The sequence below is a fragment of the Spermophilus citellus genome (assembly GCF_964194105.1).
Source record: "Spermophilus citellus genome assembly, chromosome: 4".
Taxonomy (NCBI): domain Eukaryota; kingdom Metazoa; phylum Chordata; class Mammalia; order Rodentia; family Sciuridae; genus Spermophilus; species Spermophilus citellus.
Window position 1 is genome coordinate 69,502,508 of NC_138185.1, and position 18,952 is coordinate 69,521,459.

General features: G+C 46.0%; 1 protein-coding gene across 5 annotated transcripts in view; it reads right to left on the bottom strand.

Moving 5' to 3' along the window:
- Nucleotides 1-1,956: 1,956 nt before the first annotated feature.
- The window catches only part of AP3B2 (adaptor related protein complex 3 subunit beta 2), a 42,764-nt gene continuing 25,768 nt past the window's right edge, over nt 1,957-18,952 (bottom strand). Inside the window, exons 11-27 of one of the 5 annotated variants that reach the window (XM_081293003.1) lie at nt 17,865-17,927; nt 17,411-17,543; nt 17,033-17,142; nt 16,229-16,405; nt 10,070-10,256; nt 8,869-8,987; nt 8,670-8,726; nt 8,289-8,397; nt 7,816-7,939; nt 7,230-7,413; nt 7,023-7,083; nt 6,680-6,786; nt 6,266-6,494; nt 5,749-5,833; nt 5,400-5,497; nt 2,535-2,673; nt 1,957-2,396 (exon numbers count right to left, since the gene is read on the bottom strand). In XM_081293003.1, coding sequence (XP_081149129.1) covers nt 2,246-2,396; nt 2,535-2,673; nt 5,400-5,497; nt 5,749-5,833; nt 6,266-6,494; nt 6,680-6,786; nt 7,023-7,083; nt 7,230-7,413; nt 7,816-7,939; nt 8,289-8,397; nt 8,670-8,726; nt 8,869-8,987; nt 10,070-10,256; nt 16,229-16,405; nt 17,033-17,142; nt 17,411-17,543; nt 17,865-17,927 — 2,133 coding nt within the window. In that variant the 3' untranslated portion in view covers nt 1,957-2,245. Of the gene's footprint in view, nt 2,397-2,534; nt 2,674-5,399; nt 5,498-5,748; nt 5,834-6,265; nt 6,495-6,679; nt 6,787-7,022; nt 7,084-7,229; nt 7,414-7,815; nt 7,940-8,288; nt 8,398-8,485; nt 8,727-8,868; nt 8,988-10,069; nt 10,392-16,228; nt 16,406-17,032; nt 17,143-17,410; nt 17,544-17,864; nt 17,928-18,952 lie in introns of those variants that run through there. The other 4 variants (XM_081292999.1, XM_081293000.1, XM_081293001.1 and 1 more) reach the window with 4 other exon arrangements.

The window sequence follows — 18,952 nt, forward strand, 5'->3', positions numbered from 1 at the left end:
CTGAGAACTTTTCCAACATCCTTGGAGGTGGGTTGAAGGCTGGATTATATTAGTTATTTATTGCTGCTTCATTACACATTATACCCAGTTTGGAGACTAAGCAGCTTAAAACAATAAAAAATTATTATTTCACCATTTCTGAGAGTCAGGAATCTAACAATGGCTAAGCTAGGTGGTTCTGGCTCAGGATCTCTCATGTTAGCCAGAACTACAGGCATTTTCAGCTTTACCTAGGATTGGAAGATCTGCTTCCAAGTTCATTCAAGTGGGTGCTGGCAAAGGCCTCAGTTCCTTGTCTTGGACTTCTCTGTTGGGCTGCCTACAACATGGCAGTTGACTTTCTCCAGAGCAAATGATCACAGAGAGAAGAGGGTGTGAGACTGAGATGAAGGCACAATGTCTTTTATAAACTAATCTTAGAAATGATATACCATTACTTGTATTCTGTTGTGTGCACACACCAACTCTGATAAAAATGTGGGAGGGAATGACATAAAAGTGCAATACCAGGAAGCAAGAATCACTGGGGCCATCTTGGAGACTGGCTACCACAGATCACAATTGGAAGGTGAGTGTACAATAAAGGCCTATAAGGAATTCTCTAATGGTCCTTGTTCACATTTCTTTAAAAAAATCTCCTCTACCATCTTAGTGCCAATTCAGAGGCAAAAGTGAAAAAGTGTCCACCATTCAAATCCCATCTCAGAACCTTCAGTTACAAAAATAGTGATCCTTGGGAGACTGTGGGGCCCCAAAGCTCTCAGGAAAGCAGTAGCTCCAGCTGCGCTCTGGTGCCACTATGCCCATCAATTCCCCAGAGTCAGACGCATGGCTATTCCCTGACACTGCTTTTTTTCTCTCTTCTTAAGAGGAGGCTCACATCTGTTTCACCATGGCTTATCCCTGAACAGACAGACTCAGGGATGCTTACATGACAGGGATGTGGGAAGGCATGGCCAAGGACCTAGAGCCTTGGTCATGGAGGATTAGAAGCTGAGGCACCACATCTCAAGCTGTTACTGGAATGTGTTCCTTATAACTCAGTCAACCAAAATGTTCTATTGAAAAAATATTCCAAAGTCAAAGCCAGGCTTAGGTACACTGCAAACTGTAGCCCCACTTTGGGGAGAGGGGTGGCCATATGCACATTAGCATAGTAAAGGCTCAGAGAAGGTGCATGGAAATATTCACTTAAATTCATTTTATTTAAATTAATGTTTCATTCTAAACTTATTTGATCATAGACCTTTTTTCTTCTTTTTTTTTTTCTTGTTTGTTTTCTTTTGGTGGGGCAGAACATATGGTAATGGAATGCCTCTTACATTGTTTACTCAACCTCTTCTCAGCAGGAAAGGTGTCAGGGAGGGCCACCAGGTTTGTCACAGTTGTGGAGGCTCTAATTATTACTACTCAAGTGTGACCATGGAACAGCAGCATTGGCAGCTGGTACTTTGTTAGAAATGCAGAATCTTAGGCCCCACCCATGAACTACTGATCAGAATCTGCTTGTTAATAGGACCCCCAAGTGATGAATGCAAGGCAGTTTGAGAAGCATGGTTCTATATCTTCTTTTCTTTCCCTTCTAAGATGGCCAGTTCAGTCATCTGTCTAGTCAGGTGGGGCTTCCAGGTTCTGTATCCAGATGTAATTTGACATATTTGAGCTGCACACTTTTGTTTAGGGAATTTCCCATATTATGAGTCCTTTCTACCCAAGGGTCCAAGAAGGAAACCAAGGGACATGACAAACACTGAAGAGGACTTGCTTCCGCACTGAAGGACCAAAGAGTAATTCTGGTTTGGCTTCCTCATCTCTACCCAGATGTCCTTCCACAAAGATGCCTATACCCTCCTAACCTAGAGAAGGTCACCTTGAGGATCCAACCATAGCCTCCCTTACAAGGTCACAAGGGCCAGCCACTCTTAGAAGGAAAGGTAAATCAACATCTAGGGAGAAGACATTTTATTGAGATTTTACTACACAAATAGCTACAGAAAGCTGGAAGGGCTGAAGACAGCAGATGCTGTCTCCCTCTACACAGGTCACTGAGGAACCCATGAGGAAGGGTTTTGGGGAAGGCATAGTAAAGACTACTGAGGGAGAGAAGACCCCATTCCAGATGCTATCTGGCATGAGGAAGATGATAGGACACAAAGAAAGAGAAAGAAAGGGACTAATATCTTAGATGTCATGGAGGAAGGGTATGTGAGGACCAAAGAGGTCTCAGCATCACAGCATTTGGGAATTACTGGGTGAGAGCTTGAATAACATCCTTCACCAGCATGGTACCAATCACCATCTTCTCACTGTTGACAATCAGCTGGGCAGTTCCAGTTGGCCGGGCATCCAGAGTCAGCAGAACCAGGCTCCCACTGGTCAGTGTCCTCCCTGCAAACCTGAGATAGGAGTAGAGAAAGGGGTTGGGGAAGAGCTGCTAATTGTGACTGTATTTGGAAAGGTCTTATATCTAGGGCTTGGGATCCCTCCTTTAAGTCATACCCCACAAGAACCCTTTACTTCCCCTCTACCAGTACCTGTACTCATCAGATGTCCCGCAAGGAACACGACCCAGGTTGGCAGTGGCAGTCACTTTCTGTACCACTATGTGGTCACTTCGACAGGCATCTGGCAGCGTGAGTTTCTCTGTGATCTCATTCATGCCAGTCAGCTTTCCTAGGGGTAGAGGTCATGATGATGACAGAAGTTGTAGTGGGCACTGATGCTGGCACCTGCATCTGCTTGCTGATTATTCTTATTCAGTTCTTCTAGGCTGGGCGGGGCTCATGCTAAGGGAAGTTCAGCATCTCCCTCTTTGACTTTGGGCCCTTGGTGTCTGGCCTAGCCTTCCTGCCTCCACTCAGGGCTCTTTATCTGTGGTGTTGACTAAAGACTGTTGGTGCCTCCTGCTGTCAGACATCTGGGCTTCAAGTCCCTTGGGAGTGGCCACTAAACCTGGGGGCCAGACAGTTTCTTCCACCATGGATCCCACGCTTTTTGGTCTTTCCGATGTGACTCTCTAATCCAGTCAACTTCTTCCAGCTCCTGGAAGTTAAGCCCTCACAAAGAGATGACAGTGTTTGCTAGGCTCCTGACCAGAGTCCAGGAGTCATATGTAAGCCTCATAGATTGTGCCTTAATTGAACCTCTACCAAAGCAGTTCCTGAAACCCCCAGACCCTTACAGCATCCCCAGAACCTCTTACTCTACAGGGTGACCTCTCTCTTCACTCACAAGCTCTTGGTCAACTATGAACACCTTTCTCTGCCTTCCTGCACACCACAGTCCTGCTCTTCAGTTTCTCCCCTATCCCATTATCCTTCTCCTTCAGACAACTGACATGCCCCTCCTGTTTCTTCCACCCCTTCCATTCTTAGCTATTAATATCTTGCCATGGTACCTCAGTCTGTCCATGTTCAAGTCTCTCCATTTCTAAAAAACTATTCTGGAAGAGAATACCTTCATCATGCCAATTCCTTGTCTTCTTCCTTATTCATGACCAAACTCTTCCAAAAAGGACTTCATTACCTCAAGGCCTTGGTCTCCCTCCTACTCACTACAACTAGCTTCTGGATTCCTTTAGTAGTGACTTGCTCTCTGTGAGGATGACAGTGGTCTTCTAGATGCTGGATCTGCAGGTTTTTGGTCATCATGGCCTGTAGACCAGCCCAAAGCACACTGCTGTCTTATCATGTCTCCTAATTCTCCCTCTTACCTCCCTCTGCTCTTCTTCCTATTCACCTCCTTTTTTTAAAAAAGTTCTGAGTACACACTGTCATTTTTTTAAATATTTATTTTTTTTTTTTAGGTTTAAGTGGACACAATATCTTCACCTTACATTTATGTGGTGCTGAGGGTCAAACCCAGTGCCTCATTCATGCTGGGCGAATGCTCCACCACTGAGCCACAATCCCAGCCCCCATATTCACCTCCCTTTTATCTGTAGAATAAAGATTTTCCTCAAGGTTCTATCCTTGGCTTCTTATCACCCCTCCCCAACTCTCTCTGCCAGGGTGATCTCATCTATACTCATAGCTTCCATTATGGCCTCTATGCTCATGACTCCAGGATTTAAGCGTTTCCTGGACACAGACCCCAATGTTCAGTGGCATACTGACTCCTCTTGAACTTCCCACATGCACTTCAAAATTAGCTTTCACAAAACTAACCATGATCTTTCCTCCTGCCTTACTCAATCTGTTCTTTCTTCTAGATCAGACGTTGGTCGAACTATAGCCTATAGGCCAAATCAGCCACCGCCTATAAGGCCCACAATGGTGTCTATGTTTTTGAAATATTGGGAGAAAAAGTCAAAAGAATATTAGTATTTTGTGATATATGAAAATTAAATAAACTTGAAATTTCAGTATCTGTAAGTGAGATGTTATTGGAATACTGCCACAATCATTCATTTATATCTTGTCTATGGCTACTTGTGTGTTACAACAGCAAAGCTGAATAACTGAAACAGAGACCACATAACCCTGAAAGCCTGAAACAGTTACTTTATGATCCATTACAGAAAAAATTCACCAAACCCTGTTCTAGATGAAGGGCATTACTTATCTTCCTACTATCCAAGCCAGAAATTCTAGAATATGCTAATATATCACCTCTCCTCCCTCTCAGGGCAGCTACCCATGGCTTCTCTCTTCCCAATCTCAACATTCACCCCCAGGACTTCTTTCTCTTTGCCATAGCTCTGACCCTTGCCTCACCATCTCTCATCTGATCTACTGCAATAACTGTATAGGTACAAAATTTAGCCCAAGATTGTACACCAAGAGAACAGAAGTTCAGAAATAATAGCTAGGGCTCATGAGGCCCCTTATTTCCCTCATTTGTGCTGGGCTGCCTCTTTTTTTTTTTTTTCTTCTCTATAGGCTCTTCCAATCCTAGCTGCTAGTACTGTCAGATTTCTCTTTTAAAGCCAAGGATTGAACCTGTACCTTCCTTCAGTGACTTCTCTACTACTAGGAAAATAAAGTCTGCAGTCATATCTCTCTAGGACTGCTTTCAACTCCAAAATTCTAGAACTGCAATCCTTTAGCATGGCATTCGAAATTCCTAAAAATTAGAAACCAAACACATATTGCTTTTTAGCTTTGTTTTTACTAATCCTCTATGCCAGGGACTCCTATGCCCCAAACCAATCTGCCCCCAACACTCAACACCATAGTTCTGCATGTGCTGTTTCCCCACCTGGGATGAGGTCCTAATGTTTCTGCCTGACTGAGTCTTTCCAAAGCCTCACCAGAATGCCTCAGTATCTGTAAAGGCTTTTCTAGAGGCACAAATTATAGGGTCTCTGTTTGAGGGAGCTGAGATTTTCCCTGTGGAACTTAACAGTAGTGGGTGGTGCTGAGCTCCTCTTTACCCACTCCCAGGGAGTGCCTGCTTACCCTGCTCCTTCTTGAATTCATTCTCACTCATGAATACAGGGGCCATCAGCTCCCCAACAGGTGGCTGAATGGAGACGTAGAACTGTCGGGTTTGGGTGCTGGGAAGAGTGGAAAGAGAGAAGAAGTGAGGTTAGCATCTCTCCCCCTCACCCATCCACCCCCACTCCCTCAGAGGCAGGATGTGAAGGCAACAGAAGAGAGAGGTCAGACATCACTGAGGGCTTCAGATGGCTGCCAGACACACCCAACCCTGATGTAGCCCCACCTACCCTCACCTCCATCTCTGATTCACTTTGATGTTGCTTCTTTCCAGCCCACCCTTCCACCCCTATATGAGTTGGACACATACCACAGCTGGAAGTTGGCTGCCTGGGTTGAGTCACAGAAATTAATGCCCATTATAGCAGTGGCAGATTCTCCAGGTGCCAGCGACTCTGAGTGATGTGAAGAAGGGAAAGGGGGAGCAGAGACACCATCACCTGATAGGCTTGGAGCCCAGTCAAGCCCCATTCTCCCCTCCCAGTCAGAGCCGACCAGTTCTCTATGGAATCCTAGATTTCTGGGTCCCTGCAGATCATCTCTAGTTTCCTCCTTGTATCTAAATGTCTTCCCTCACCTAACTTCAGCCCATTTAATTCAGTTATAAAGCAACCAAGGCTTAAATCTTCTGCTGCAAGTACTTCCTGCCCTTATACAAACTTGCTTGTTTCCTAATCTATCTCATCCACCACGTTATGGATCATGTTAGATATAATCACTGTGTCCCCATAGCCAGGCCCCTTGCTTGTCCCAAAAATTATCAACCACAAAAAGACTGTCTCTGCCCAGAAGCCTCCTCCTCCTCCCTCTGCAAAGCCCTTCTGTACCAATTTCTGGAAATTCTTGGATGCTGATGCCAGCAGGCAGTTTGGGGGTGCCCACATGTAGGCCCTTGATGGGAGTCTCAGAGCTGTTGGAGAAGTAGATGTGCACAGACACCATGTGGGGATCCCCGGAGAAAGGTTGGCGGCTGAAGGCATAGTCCACAGCCAGCCCCTCGCCAGCTACTCTGTGCAGCAGCTCCTGTCTGCCAACACCCGGCACTGGACTCAGCAGCTAGAGTGGTGGAGGAGGAAGAAAAGAGTCTGTCCCAGCCTTGCCCCTACCAAGGGCCATCCTGCAACTGGGAGTCAAAGCTATCCCCTCTATCATATCTCCTCTCACATACAAATTCACACCACAGGATGCATCATGGAGATGGGTCCCTTCCCTCAGCTCAGTCCCTCTCCAGTCCTACTCACCGAAGGTACCAGAGAGGAGTCTGTGAGTGTCAGGCCCTCCAGGTCAGCAGCCAGACTAGTGGACACAACCATGGGAGGAGACACAGGCTGGATGCTGGGAGGGGTGACTGTGGGAGGACATAAGATTATGATGAGGCAGAGGCAAAGCTGGCTTGGGTTGAATGGGGAGCCCAGAATGCAAGAAGCAACCATTTGGCACCATGAACAGTGATACACATGGCAGCCTGGAGGAAAATGCCCACCCTATACCCCAACCCCAGACCTTAGGAACCTGATTCAGAGCTTAAGTGGCTCTGAATCCCTTGACCTCCTCCCTGATGTGACTTCCAACACCCAAACTCACAGTCCTCTAGATCAAGCAAGGAGATCTCCTTGGCTGCTGGGGCACTTTTGCTGCTGGGAGGCTAAAAGAGAAAAATAGATTGTGGGTGTGAGGAAGGGAAGCACCTGGTCTGTAATGGGTTGAGTGAAAGAGCATGGCCTGTTTCAGATAACAGGAGATGTTAGGGTCTGGTTCAGAGGGTAGGGAGAACATTGGTAAGGCCCTCACTGTTTTCCTCTTCCAGGAGGCAGGTTCATCTTGTTCCTCCTCAGACTCTGAAGTCACCTCGGACTCTGAGGAGCTACTGCTGGAATCACTGCCCTCATCTGAGGAGGAGTCTTCTCCATGTCCCTCTGGCAACTTCTTCCTCTTCTTTCTCTTCTTCTTCTCACCTTCCTCCTCACTCTGTTCACTGGAGGACAGAGGGGGAAAACAGGGCTCAGGTCCAGCCTGGATACTCCCTTCTTGCCTCATAGAAGACCAGAAGAAGTCCTGAAAAATGGCAGGGAGCTGGGGAATCTGGGCCAGTAGAACCCATACTTGGGCTCCTATGTCTGGCCCCCATAAGATTTTTAAACCACCCTTACCAGTTAAGGCTCTGATTGCTTCTTACCATTCCCATGAGGTCTCAGAGGCTTTCTGCAGCTGACCAAAGCAACCAGCATGTGAGCTGACCCATGGGTGGTCTGCTGGCCCCCAGCACTCATGAGGAGCTCAGGACCTCATAGGAGGCTGACTAAAGCTAAGCATAAGCTTTTTATATCCAGGGGAAACCTGTGAACCTCACTAGCCATCTGACTCGTTCTCCTCTTACCTCTCACTGCCTCTCCCTTTGTCCTCATCCTCATCCTGGTCTTCATTGTCAGACTCACTGCTAGACTCCCCAGAGCCACTCTCACTGCTGCTCTTACTGTCCGACTCACTCTCAGATTCAGGCTCTGTGGAGAAATGGTATTAGGTCTCTCTCCTTCATATGCAGGCCTCCCTAGGTCCAAAGCAGGTGCCCATGTTCCCAGCTTTAGACTCAGCTCTGAAGCCTTAAAACCCTCTGACCTGCTCCCAGCCCCAGATGCCAATTGGAATTGACAAGGGCACAGGTAGACACATATGAATAGATGCTGCTATTCATAAGCACATACATATATGAAAATGAATCCCTTAGGTACACAAGTAGGTACACACCCCTAGGTCACTGACCATACAAATACACACACAGAGTTCCCTCGGACACACAGGCATGCATGTGGGCAGAAGCACAGAGGACTCCAGCTCTGCCTGTCTTCTCACCACTGTCTGCAGACTCTGTGGGGCCAGATTCCCCCTCAGAGTCTGAGTAGAAGGGCTTTTCCTTCTCCTTCCTTTTCTCCCTGTTTGAGCACTTGGTCCATTCAGGTACCTGGTGATGGGGGGTGGGATGGAGGGTCATTTCCTCATTGTCAGAGAGGGGAAAGGAAAGTACAGGCTCTTTTGACCTTTCGCCATACCTCTTTTGGGGGCCCTGGCTGATCCTGTCCCCAAAAGGGAGTAATGGGGAAGAGGGGCACAAACCACAGAGGGATACTGCTCAACCAAGGAAGAAACAGTGTAGAGAAGGCTGGGGGTATAGCACATAGGGATAGGAAGTACAGAATGGGGCAGAGAGGAGAGTATACAGCACACAGAGGGGACCTCGGTGTATTCGCCCAACAGGCCCACGTGGGTCTCAATAAGGAAGAGGTCTTCTTCCTGTGTATAGGGATGGTATCAGGAGGACTGGGCCAACACTGTCAGTACTCCCTGCTGCCTGCCTCCCCCACATCCATCTCTTTCTCTCTTTTTCTCCCTCACACATACACACATATACAATTCCACCTTCGACCTCGCTGACCTCCACATTGCGCACAGACGGGTCGGGGGCTTCCTCTGGCCAGTCTGGAAGCTCTTGGTATCCTGTGGCCTTGGCATTGAGCAGGTGGGATAGTGAGCCCAGTTGGAAGTGGTCCCGGTCTGGAGACAAGTTTAGAAATCAGAAGTGGCAACTAGGAATGACTTAGGAGTTGTCTTCTACTGGGGCTACATGGTGATTCTAGTCAGGGCTCCCTAGCTCTGTAGGAGAAGGAAATGATTGTGTCCTCTAATGGCTTCAGCACTCTAATTGCACCTTCAGGCCCACATGCTGGAAGAAAAAGCTGCCAGCCAGGGCAGTCCAGGGACTGAGGATTGCTACAGGTGGACCTGCAGAAGCAGGCAGAAGGAAACTCTGGGCCCAGAGACGCTGCTGGCCTGTTTGGATCTTCTCTGTGGGGAAGCAGAAGGGAGAGTATGGCTTCACTTTCAGGGCAAAGCTAGGCTTTGGAGGGAGGCCAAAGTGGTATAAACTGTCTGACAGCTGTGAATAAGAGGCTGGTCAGGCTGGGCCAAGGGGGAGGAGGCATGTCTGGTTTAGCTCTGGATACAGTGGGGAGAGCTGAGCAGCCAGAATGGGAGTGGAAAGGAGTTTGAGTCAGAGGTAGGGCAGCTGGTGTAGGAAGGCAACCCAGAGACCTATGTATGAGCCAAGTGTTGGGGCAGAAAGGGACTACTGCCCTCTTGAATTCGGTCCCTGAGAGGCAGCTGGAGGACCCTTCCCAGACCAAACCCATGAACAGAGGTCAAGCTGAAGGCCTGGGGCCAGAGATCTGGGCTGATCTCGAATGATTATGTACAGTTCTGGCAACTACATCTCAGAAACCCTTATAAATATACACCTCTCTCTCTTGTATGCTGTTTTTCTTCCTGCCTTCCTGTGTCTTTGGTATTTAGCTTCTGAATATAGATTCTCAAGCCTTCAGCATACTCAAGAAAGGCAGAAAGGGAGTCTGAGAGTAAGAGAGGATTCAGAACCCCATCCTGAGGGCATACACTCAGGTGAGATGATATATCTGGTGGTTGTGAGTGGGTAAAAGAGGTAATCCAGGGCCAGGACTGGCATTTCCCTGAAATTCTGCCCACAGAATCCTAAGGCTGGGACCTCAGGAAAGGGTTGGGGCTGGGGACCTGGCCAATTCCAGCTTTCCCCTGGGGAAGTTTCTCTTGATTTCTGCTTTTACCTTTGAAGGATGACTCCAAGACTGGGGCTGGCTTGGGTGCCAGGAAGAGCTTCTTGGCATGGCGGCTGAGGGCCCCACCCTGCTCTGAAGGGACGATGAGCTGCCGGGTGAAGCGTGCTCGGTCTCGGATGTCGTAGTTCTGGTCATATTTGGCCAGACTCAGCACATATTGGGTCAGCAGCTTGGTCTGGAGGAAGAAGATGAGGTGGCTCAGCAGCAAACAGAAAGGATCGGAGCACAGGAGGCTCTGACTCGGATTCTTTCAGCTGACATCTCCAAGCAGAGTTTCTCTCCTCAATTACAACCACCTGCCCACATCCAACTTTTCCTCCCCATCTGTCATGGTCGCAGGGTTCACATTTCAGTTTCATTTAATCTCTCTGGCTCTGACTCCTGCCCCCAACTATGACAACTACCTTGGAGAGGTTTCTCTTTTAGACTCTATTGTTTCTTGGCCCCAGACTCCATTCTTTCTCAGGTTTATGGTCCCCTCCACTTCAATCTCTACTCTGGAGCAGCAGGGTGAGTGGAAGCCTGGAACATTCTGCTAGACCTCATGGTTTCCAGGCTCCACCAGCCATGGAAAAAGTAAACAACACAAAGAGGGGGGCATAAATGGAGATCACTTTGGCAGGAGCTGCCTACCTGCCCTGTCAACCCACATAAAAGTTTCAGTGCAGCCTAGGGGTCCTGGAGGCACCAATCTTTTCCTGGAAGGCTGTCATAAGATCAGAGCAAATAGCAGTTGCTTATGAGTTTGCTGAGATCACATGGAATTCATAGTGTGTAGTCAAGGCAGCTATTATATCCAAGGACCTAAAGTCTCAATTTCCACCCTGGTCTTGGCTTAATCTAACCTGCTTTACTTATCACAATGAGAGTGGTAGTGGTCATCATGGAGTTCTTTCTGGTACTAGGCACTGTACTATGTGCTCCAACTATCTCATGTAGTCTCTACAGCCCTTCTGCCTTATTTTATAGAGAAGAAGTAAAATCATTAGGTGACCTCCCAGGTTGAGAAATCCATTAGCTCTGCATTCAAACCTGTCCCTCTGGAGCCCCACTTCCCCCTCTACTTATATGTTGACGTAAGGGGGCTTCCCTGACCTAGGTCTCCATATCTCCATCTCCTGTGACCAAGATCAAACACACCAAGGAGTCAATAGCCAAAGTTCCTGGGGGCAGTGGGGACCAGCAGGATGATACCTGGAACTGACTCTGGTCTTCCTAAGATTTATGATGACATACTGTCATATCCATACTTGGATACAGCTGACCTAGCTAATCTAGCAGAGCTATCAGGCAGATGTCCACGAGGGGCAGAGCCCCCTAGATGCTAACCCAGAATGAGAGCAGCTTATGTGGCAGAATTCCCCCCACATCACTTTAGGGAACCACTGTAACTCCACTCCAATCTACCTCAGAGCCTACAGGGACTTTGATGGCCTGATGTTCAGCTCAGTCCCTTCCAGCATAAGAGCGCCTGCAATACAGTTCTAGTCACAAATAAATATCTCTAACCTCACTCTCTCCCCTAATGCAATAGATCTTAAAACATGAAAATAGGGCAATATCATAATGGATTTCATTATAGACTGCCCCTCCTTTTGCCAGACATTATCTGACCAACCAAGGATGGCAGATGTCCTTATCTGTGTAGTCCATTATCAAGATGCTGTCGATCCTATTTTTAGTTTAGGATGGTATCCTCTTTCACAGACTTCCCAGCTGACTTATCATAAATCCTCTTCATTCCTTGCCTCATTCTAGAAAGAATTGTTTTGGGATTTGGATTCATCTGTCCACAGCCTTAACTGCATGTCAACAACCCACATAAGAAGGGGCTGGTCCACCCTCTCACTGTAGGATCTGCTGATTACAATTCATTACCCTTCTCCACCCTAACAACCTATTCTCCAGGGATTATGGTATATAGTCAGCACCATTAGGACACCCACCTCAGCTCACCAGGATGTATGGGAATTACAAGGCTGCTCAAGAGAGCCTAGGAGATATACTTTAAGAACAGAAAAGTTTTCCACTGACCAATGGACCCCAGTTGCCATGGAAGTGGGGAATACTGACTTCCTTTCAATAACCTATATTAACATACACCTTGCAACTACTTATTATTCTGTGAAAATTGACCATATAAAAAATACTAAGATAGGGCTAGGCTTGTGTCTCAGCGGTAGAACACTTGCCTAATACATGCAAGGCCCTGGGTTCAATCCTCAGCACCATATAAAAATAAATAAATAAGGGTATTGTCTACAGCTAAAAAAAATAAATGTTTTCTAAAAAATTACTAAAATAGCCAAGCATGATGGTGTATGCCTATAATCCCAGTGGTTCAGGTGACCAAGGCAGGAGGATCGCAAGTTCAAAATCAGCCTCAGCAACTTAACAAGGCCCTAAGCAACTTAGTGAGATCCTGTCTCAACATAAAAATTAAAAAATAAAAACAGGGCTGGGTATTTGGCTCAGTGGTAAAGTGCCCTGGGTTCAATTCTCAGTATTATAAATAAATAAATAAAGGCTCAGGCAAGAGGATCACAGGTTCAAGGCCAGCCTCAGCAACTCCTTGAGACCCTTAGCAACTTAGCAAGACCCTGTCTCAAAATGAAAAACAAAAATGTGTAGCTCACTGATAAAGTACCTTTGGGTTCAATCCCCAGTACCGAAAACAATTTAAAATTAAAATAAAAATAATTAAAACACATCCTCAATTCACAAACTACACAAAAATACATTCTATATGGGTATGGCGCACAGACTTTGTGGTCTTTCCTACCAGTCCCTGCTTACCAGTATTTGTATCTTTGTGTAATTACTTCACCTTAGTGTAGGCAAGACCCGGAACTTGCTTCTGATCAATAGAATGCAGCAAAGGTGACAGGGATAGAAGACTCTGTCTTGCTAGCAGCCAGGTTCTGGCTTTTAAGAAAAAAGTGTCACACTGGGAGGCCCATGTGGAAGCAGTTGACAGCAGCCTCCAGAAGCTAAGGGTGTTCTCCAGCTAACTGCCAGCAAGAAGCCAGGGCCTCAGCCCTATAACCTTGAGGAACAAAACTGGCTACCATATGAGCTTAAAAGTGAACCCTTCCCTCCAGAACCTCTAAGTGAAAACACATTCTATATGGGTGTGGCTCTATGGTAGCCTTGCATAAGACCTAACAAAATCATTCATGGACCCTGATGTTTAGAAACTGAGAGAAAATAACTCTGTCTTGTCTGAAACAGTAGAAAACTGATATAATGGATTTAAAAATATGAAACCAGAAAAAGTTTGGAGGAAATTGTAAATGAAAAATATAACTGATATGTGAATATTAAAAACTTTCTAGGGCTGGGGTTGTGGCTCAGAGATAGAGCACTCCCCTAGCATGCATGAGGCACTAGGGGTTCGATCCTCAGCACCATATAAAAGTAAAATAAAGATATTGTGTCCACCCAAGACTAAAAAATAAATATTAATAAAACTTTCTAAACATGAAAGTACTGGAAGAAAACAGAAATGAAAAGATTAAAATATTAGACAATTTTTTAAATTATTAAAAAAATTTTTTTAGTTATTGCTAAGACCTTTATTTTATTAATTTATTTATATGTGGTGCTGAGAATTGAACCTAGTGCCTTACACATATCAGGCAAGCGCTCTACTACTGAGCCACAATCCCAGTCCCAAAATACTGGACAATTTACAAATGAACAACTCACCTGACATAAAAGCACCCACCAAAAGCATTCCAGGCAGTTATCCCACATGCTATAACCAGGTGGCTGAATAAACACTTTCTTTACCAGTCCATCAAACCCTCTGTCACTTTTATCTATTGAGCCTGTGTGTAACAGAACCTGATTATCTATAATGAATCATAGGACACAGTCACCATCTTGGTAATCCTCTTGGTCTCAGCCTGATCTGGACCTGGCATGCAGCAGAATCAGGAAGGAGGGAGGAATGACTCGGATTGCTCTGGCCTTGCAGCAGAGGAAGATTGTTATTTATGGTACCAGGATGAGGGAAGGATCATTGCTGTATTGCAAGGATGGCCATGTGTACATCCAAGCTACCTGCCTCCTAGTATGCAAAGATTCCCTGTTCTCCACCACTTCCAGAACAGGCTGGGAAGAAAGAAGGGAGAAGGACAGTTTGGGGTCAGAGTCATTTGCCTGAACAGCACATACTGGGTGTCCTGGTGGGGGATGGGATCCCTCATATCTTGCCTAGGAGAGGGGTTTAGCTGTATATACCCACAGCTCTCTGCATTAACCCTGACTGTAATTCTTACTACTTTGTATTTAAAATGTTTATTTTTATGCTGTTTCTCTTACTTAATTATGAGCATTTAGATGCTAGTAAACATGTCCTATACATTCTCAAATCCCCAGAACATGGCTAAGTGCTGGGTAAATAGCAGGCACTCAGGAAATGTGTGTTAAATTAACGAACAAACAAATGCACATGTAGTTGATAAACAACCTTTTAAGAGTCCCAGGACTTGGTGGCTCTTCCTACCTCAGCTTGAGGCTGGGGCTCATGCTAGTCACCATGAATCAGAATAGTGACTGCAGAAATCAAGTGCCACCATCCAACATTGGGCAGGACCAGGCTTATGAAAACATGCCAACCTCTCCATAGATTAGTCCCTGGGTCTCAGGACTGTGGTTTAGTCCTAGGCATGTCAGACTCCCTTCACCCCTACTACCTGGGCAGCTCCCCACCCTTTCCACTTCATCTTTGGGAGGGTGTACCAGGGCCTTATGCATGTAAACATGTTCTGTCACTGAGCTACACTCCACATCCCCAGCCTAGTTTCATCATTTCAAATGTTCCTTCAACCTGCTCCTTCCTCTCATCTGAACAAAGAAAGAACACAAACATTTGATGGAATACTTCCCCAGGGTGCTCCCTCTAACTTTTCTCTCTCTAATTTACTTCCATACAATACCAAGACGCAGTACTTTGTTGCTTCCATATGGCAGCAACAACCATGTAGATGTTATCCTTTGGACTTCTGACAAGAACCCCAACACTTGGGGACTCTATGTACCTCACTTGAGTCCCTGGTCTCATGATAGTCACCATGAATCAGAGGAGCTAGTGAAGAAGCCAAGTGCAACCATCCAAAGATTCCCATAGAATGCCAAGAAGCCACCTTCAGGCCTGGCTAGGACGCTGCGGTCTCCAGGGAATGGCCCTGCTGTAGATCCCATTCACCCAAACATTTTGCTTCAAAGATTGACAAACTTTCTCTATAAAGGACCAGAAAGTAACTATTATAGGCTTTGGGGGCCTACAGTTTCAACTCATCAACTCTGCCACTGTAGCATAAAAACAGCCATTGACAATACATATTGAACAAACATGGCTGTGTTCCAAAAACAAAATTTTATTTACAAAAACAGGCAGCAGACAAGATATAGTCCATTGGGCAGTAGTTTGCCAATTCCTGTCTTGATGAACTGAATGGGATAGTGAAGGTAGGAACTTTCCTGGTGTTTGGTGTCTCCAATACCTTGAAAAAGTTCTATCCATGACACTTTATTCTTAGAACCCTCTGGAACCATCTCAGGGAATGCTAGACACCCATGAATCTTTTGACACCTGATATTCCATTTTAGTCAAACCTCATCCTTGGCTATGGTAACCCTCAGAATCCTTCACCTTGAGAATGAGGTTAATCACTAGTACCACCCAAGCCTGAGCAGTGACTTACTCTCTTTTCCCTAGCACAGGTTGGCCATGTATCATCAAGCTTTGGGAAGAAGCAAAGCCTGTACTTCCAAGGATGTATCTCCCATCAGTGCCTGTCACTGCTGGCCCCTTCCATTAGTTCCAATCAACTGTGGTTCTTCACAGCCCAAGGTTCCAAAGGTGGCAGATAGGGACACTTCTATTGGCAGACATGAATCACAGTCTCACAGGATAGCCTCTCCACAGTGAACACTAGCCCTACCAGGCTCCTGATTCCCCAGAATAGGTATGGATACTGGAGTAGCATTAGTTATTTAGGAAGACTAGCCACCTCCCTTGATTCACCTTTCCCCAAATAGAGACTGTAGTTCAAGTCTGCCTGAGGTATGCCAAAAGAACACTGCCTAAGGCAGTTTCTGAGGACTAGAATATAGGAGGAGTGTGTATGAGTCTTTAACCTGCTTAGAGTTGGTCAGGTAAAGCTTGGCTGCCAGGTTGATGACTTGTAGCTTAACAATGTCCTCCTCTGCTGTGAATGACTTGGCCATTTTTCTCAGAACATCAGGTGCCATCCTGGGGACATGCTCACAGTACTCTCCGATGAGCCACAGTATGCTGGCTCGTGCCATGGGCACCTGTAGGCATAGGAGAGGAGTTAGAACTGGGGTAAAAGTGGCAATAGGGACTGCTAAGGAAATGGCATCCCTCCTGTTTGTGCTGGCCTATATAGTCATCTGGGTTCTCTGAAAGTGGGAGTGGGGCAGGTGGAAGAGAGGTTAGAGGTAAGCATTTTCTGGACAGCACTTTCCCTCTTTCCTAGGGTTTCATTAGAATGGGCAGAGCCTCAGACCCCAAAGTTAGTCATGGTTTAAAAGACTGATTTTTGGGATTCATTGTCCCTCATCGCTCTATTGCTATGTTATTCTTCAGGAATGTCATGTTTGGATTTTTCAACTCAGCAGTGACATAGAGAAACACAGAATTTGTCAGTCAGCCATTCCTGGCCAAAGATTTAGAGAGAAAATGAGAGTGGTGGTAAAGGCTATGGAGCTCAGTGAGGGATCCTCAACGGGAGGCAAATCTTAGGCAACAGGGTAAGGATCACATGATCCAGCCTCTTTCTTCTACCTGAAGATCTTTTAGAGCCAATGTGGAAGTTTGCAGAGTTGAGTTTTGATAGGGCTAGAGTATTTAGTTATAAGGTCTTAAAATCACAGGGACAACATTGGGGTGGATTGGGAAACGTGGGATTACTCCCTCACCTGGATGTTGTCTGTGAGCTTTGCCAGGTGTTTGATGATCTCTCCATGCTGTGCTGGCTGCATCTGAAGCAGCTTTTTAATGACCACCACTGACTCTGCGACCACAAGCTCTAGGGAAGGAGAATGAGTATGTGGGCCCAGGGATAATCATATGGCCACACCTAGGTGGACACATCTGCAATGCCTTCATGGCACTGGCTTTTGTCCTCAACCTCCATACTTTTCAGAAATATAGGAATACTCAGACACTAACTGAGCCAGACAGACCAATGAACACACATTGTGCCTAGATAGATAGAGAATACTCATTAGTCAGAGTCAGACATGCAGGCATACACTGATAATCAAAGTTGGACACTTAGACAGGCAAACACTGACCATCACGGTTGGATAGAAGCTGCACTAGACCATTGAGGCAGGTGTCACGAACTCGGCCTATGTTAGTTGCACAGCGCCCAATGGCCTGGATGGTGGCTGCCACAAAGTCTTTGTCCATGCTGCGAATGTAAGTCTGTGGGACATTGTGAGAGAGAAACATTCCATAGGTAGCAACCCTTCATGACTCTGCAAATTTAGGGTGATTTTGATCTTTCATTTTATGGCTTATCATGCCAAAGACTAATCTTGGGAGAGATGTCCCAACCCTACACCCATCTAGTCCTTCCTTAGCCCAAAGTCAGCAGAAGGCATTGGAATGGGGACACAAGATAACACTTTTTCCAGCTTTGGGCTCATAGGAAAGGCATAACTAGGGCAACTGTCACTGAGCACAAGAATTAAAGGATACCTCCTCCTGGGACCCTCTGAATAGGAGTTGCTCTCTGAACCATACCTGAAATTCCCGTAGGACGGTAGGAATGTTGGTTTCATTGGCCAGGTTAGTCAACACTTCTAGCTGCAGGAAGGGGTAGAGGAGCAGAAAGTGGGCAGGGTGGCCAGTGGGGTTTCCATGTTTTCATTTCAAACACACCTCACAAACCAGAAAGCAATTCTCAGGACAGCCCTGCATCGTGCTTAGGTAAATGAGAAAACTGAAAGATGACAAAACTTGTCCAAAATGCAAGAGGTCCAGTTTGCCTCTTAAATGGATTCTTTGACAGAGTATATTTATAGTATGAGCATGTTACCTCTTACCTCCTTTGAAAACTTAAAGCTTCCTATTGCTATTAGGATAGAAACTAAGTTCTGTAAGTCCCTGAAGGATCTGACTGTTACTGACTCACCTTTTCCACTATTCTCCCACTTGTCCTCTATGCTCCAGTTATATGCCCTTCTCTACCTCAGGGTCTTTGTATATGCTCTTCCATTTGTGTGGAACAGTTCTTCTCTGCATTTACCTAGGTAGCCATGTTCATTTCTCAAGCCTCAGCTCAAGTCTCAACTTCTCAAGGAAACTTCCTTAACACAACTAGAAAAAGTCCTTCACCACATTTTATAATTTTCTACCCTCTTCTCACTACTATCTTTCAGGAACAGATTTTTCCATGTGTCTTATGATTAGCTACTTAATGTCTCCTCCTCTTTCCGAACAGACACAGTAGACAGAGACCCTACCCATCCACTAGCAGAGGGTCCTAGTGGAGGGTCCCTGATTAGCTTGCTCCATCTACATCCACTAGATCCAGGAATAAGACTAATACATAGTAGATTCTCCCAAGGGTTAGGAGGATAAATGAAATCACTCAATAATGACACAGCAGAGCAGGAATAGGATGGAGGTTCGGGCTCCTGCCACTTTCTGTTCATGTTTGTTTGCACAAAAGCCTTGGGGGAGCAGGCGTAGGGGTGATGCAAAAAATTGCTGTGGAAAAAGTATGGAGTCAGGAGAATTTTGTGACCTTGGGGCAGTTACTACATTTCCCAGAGTTTATGTTTTTATAAAATGGAGGTTATGTATACTTTATAGGGTTGTTATTAAAA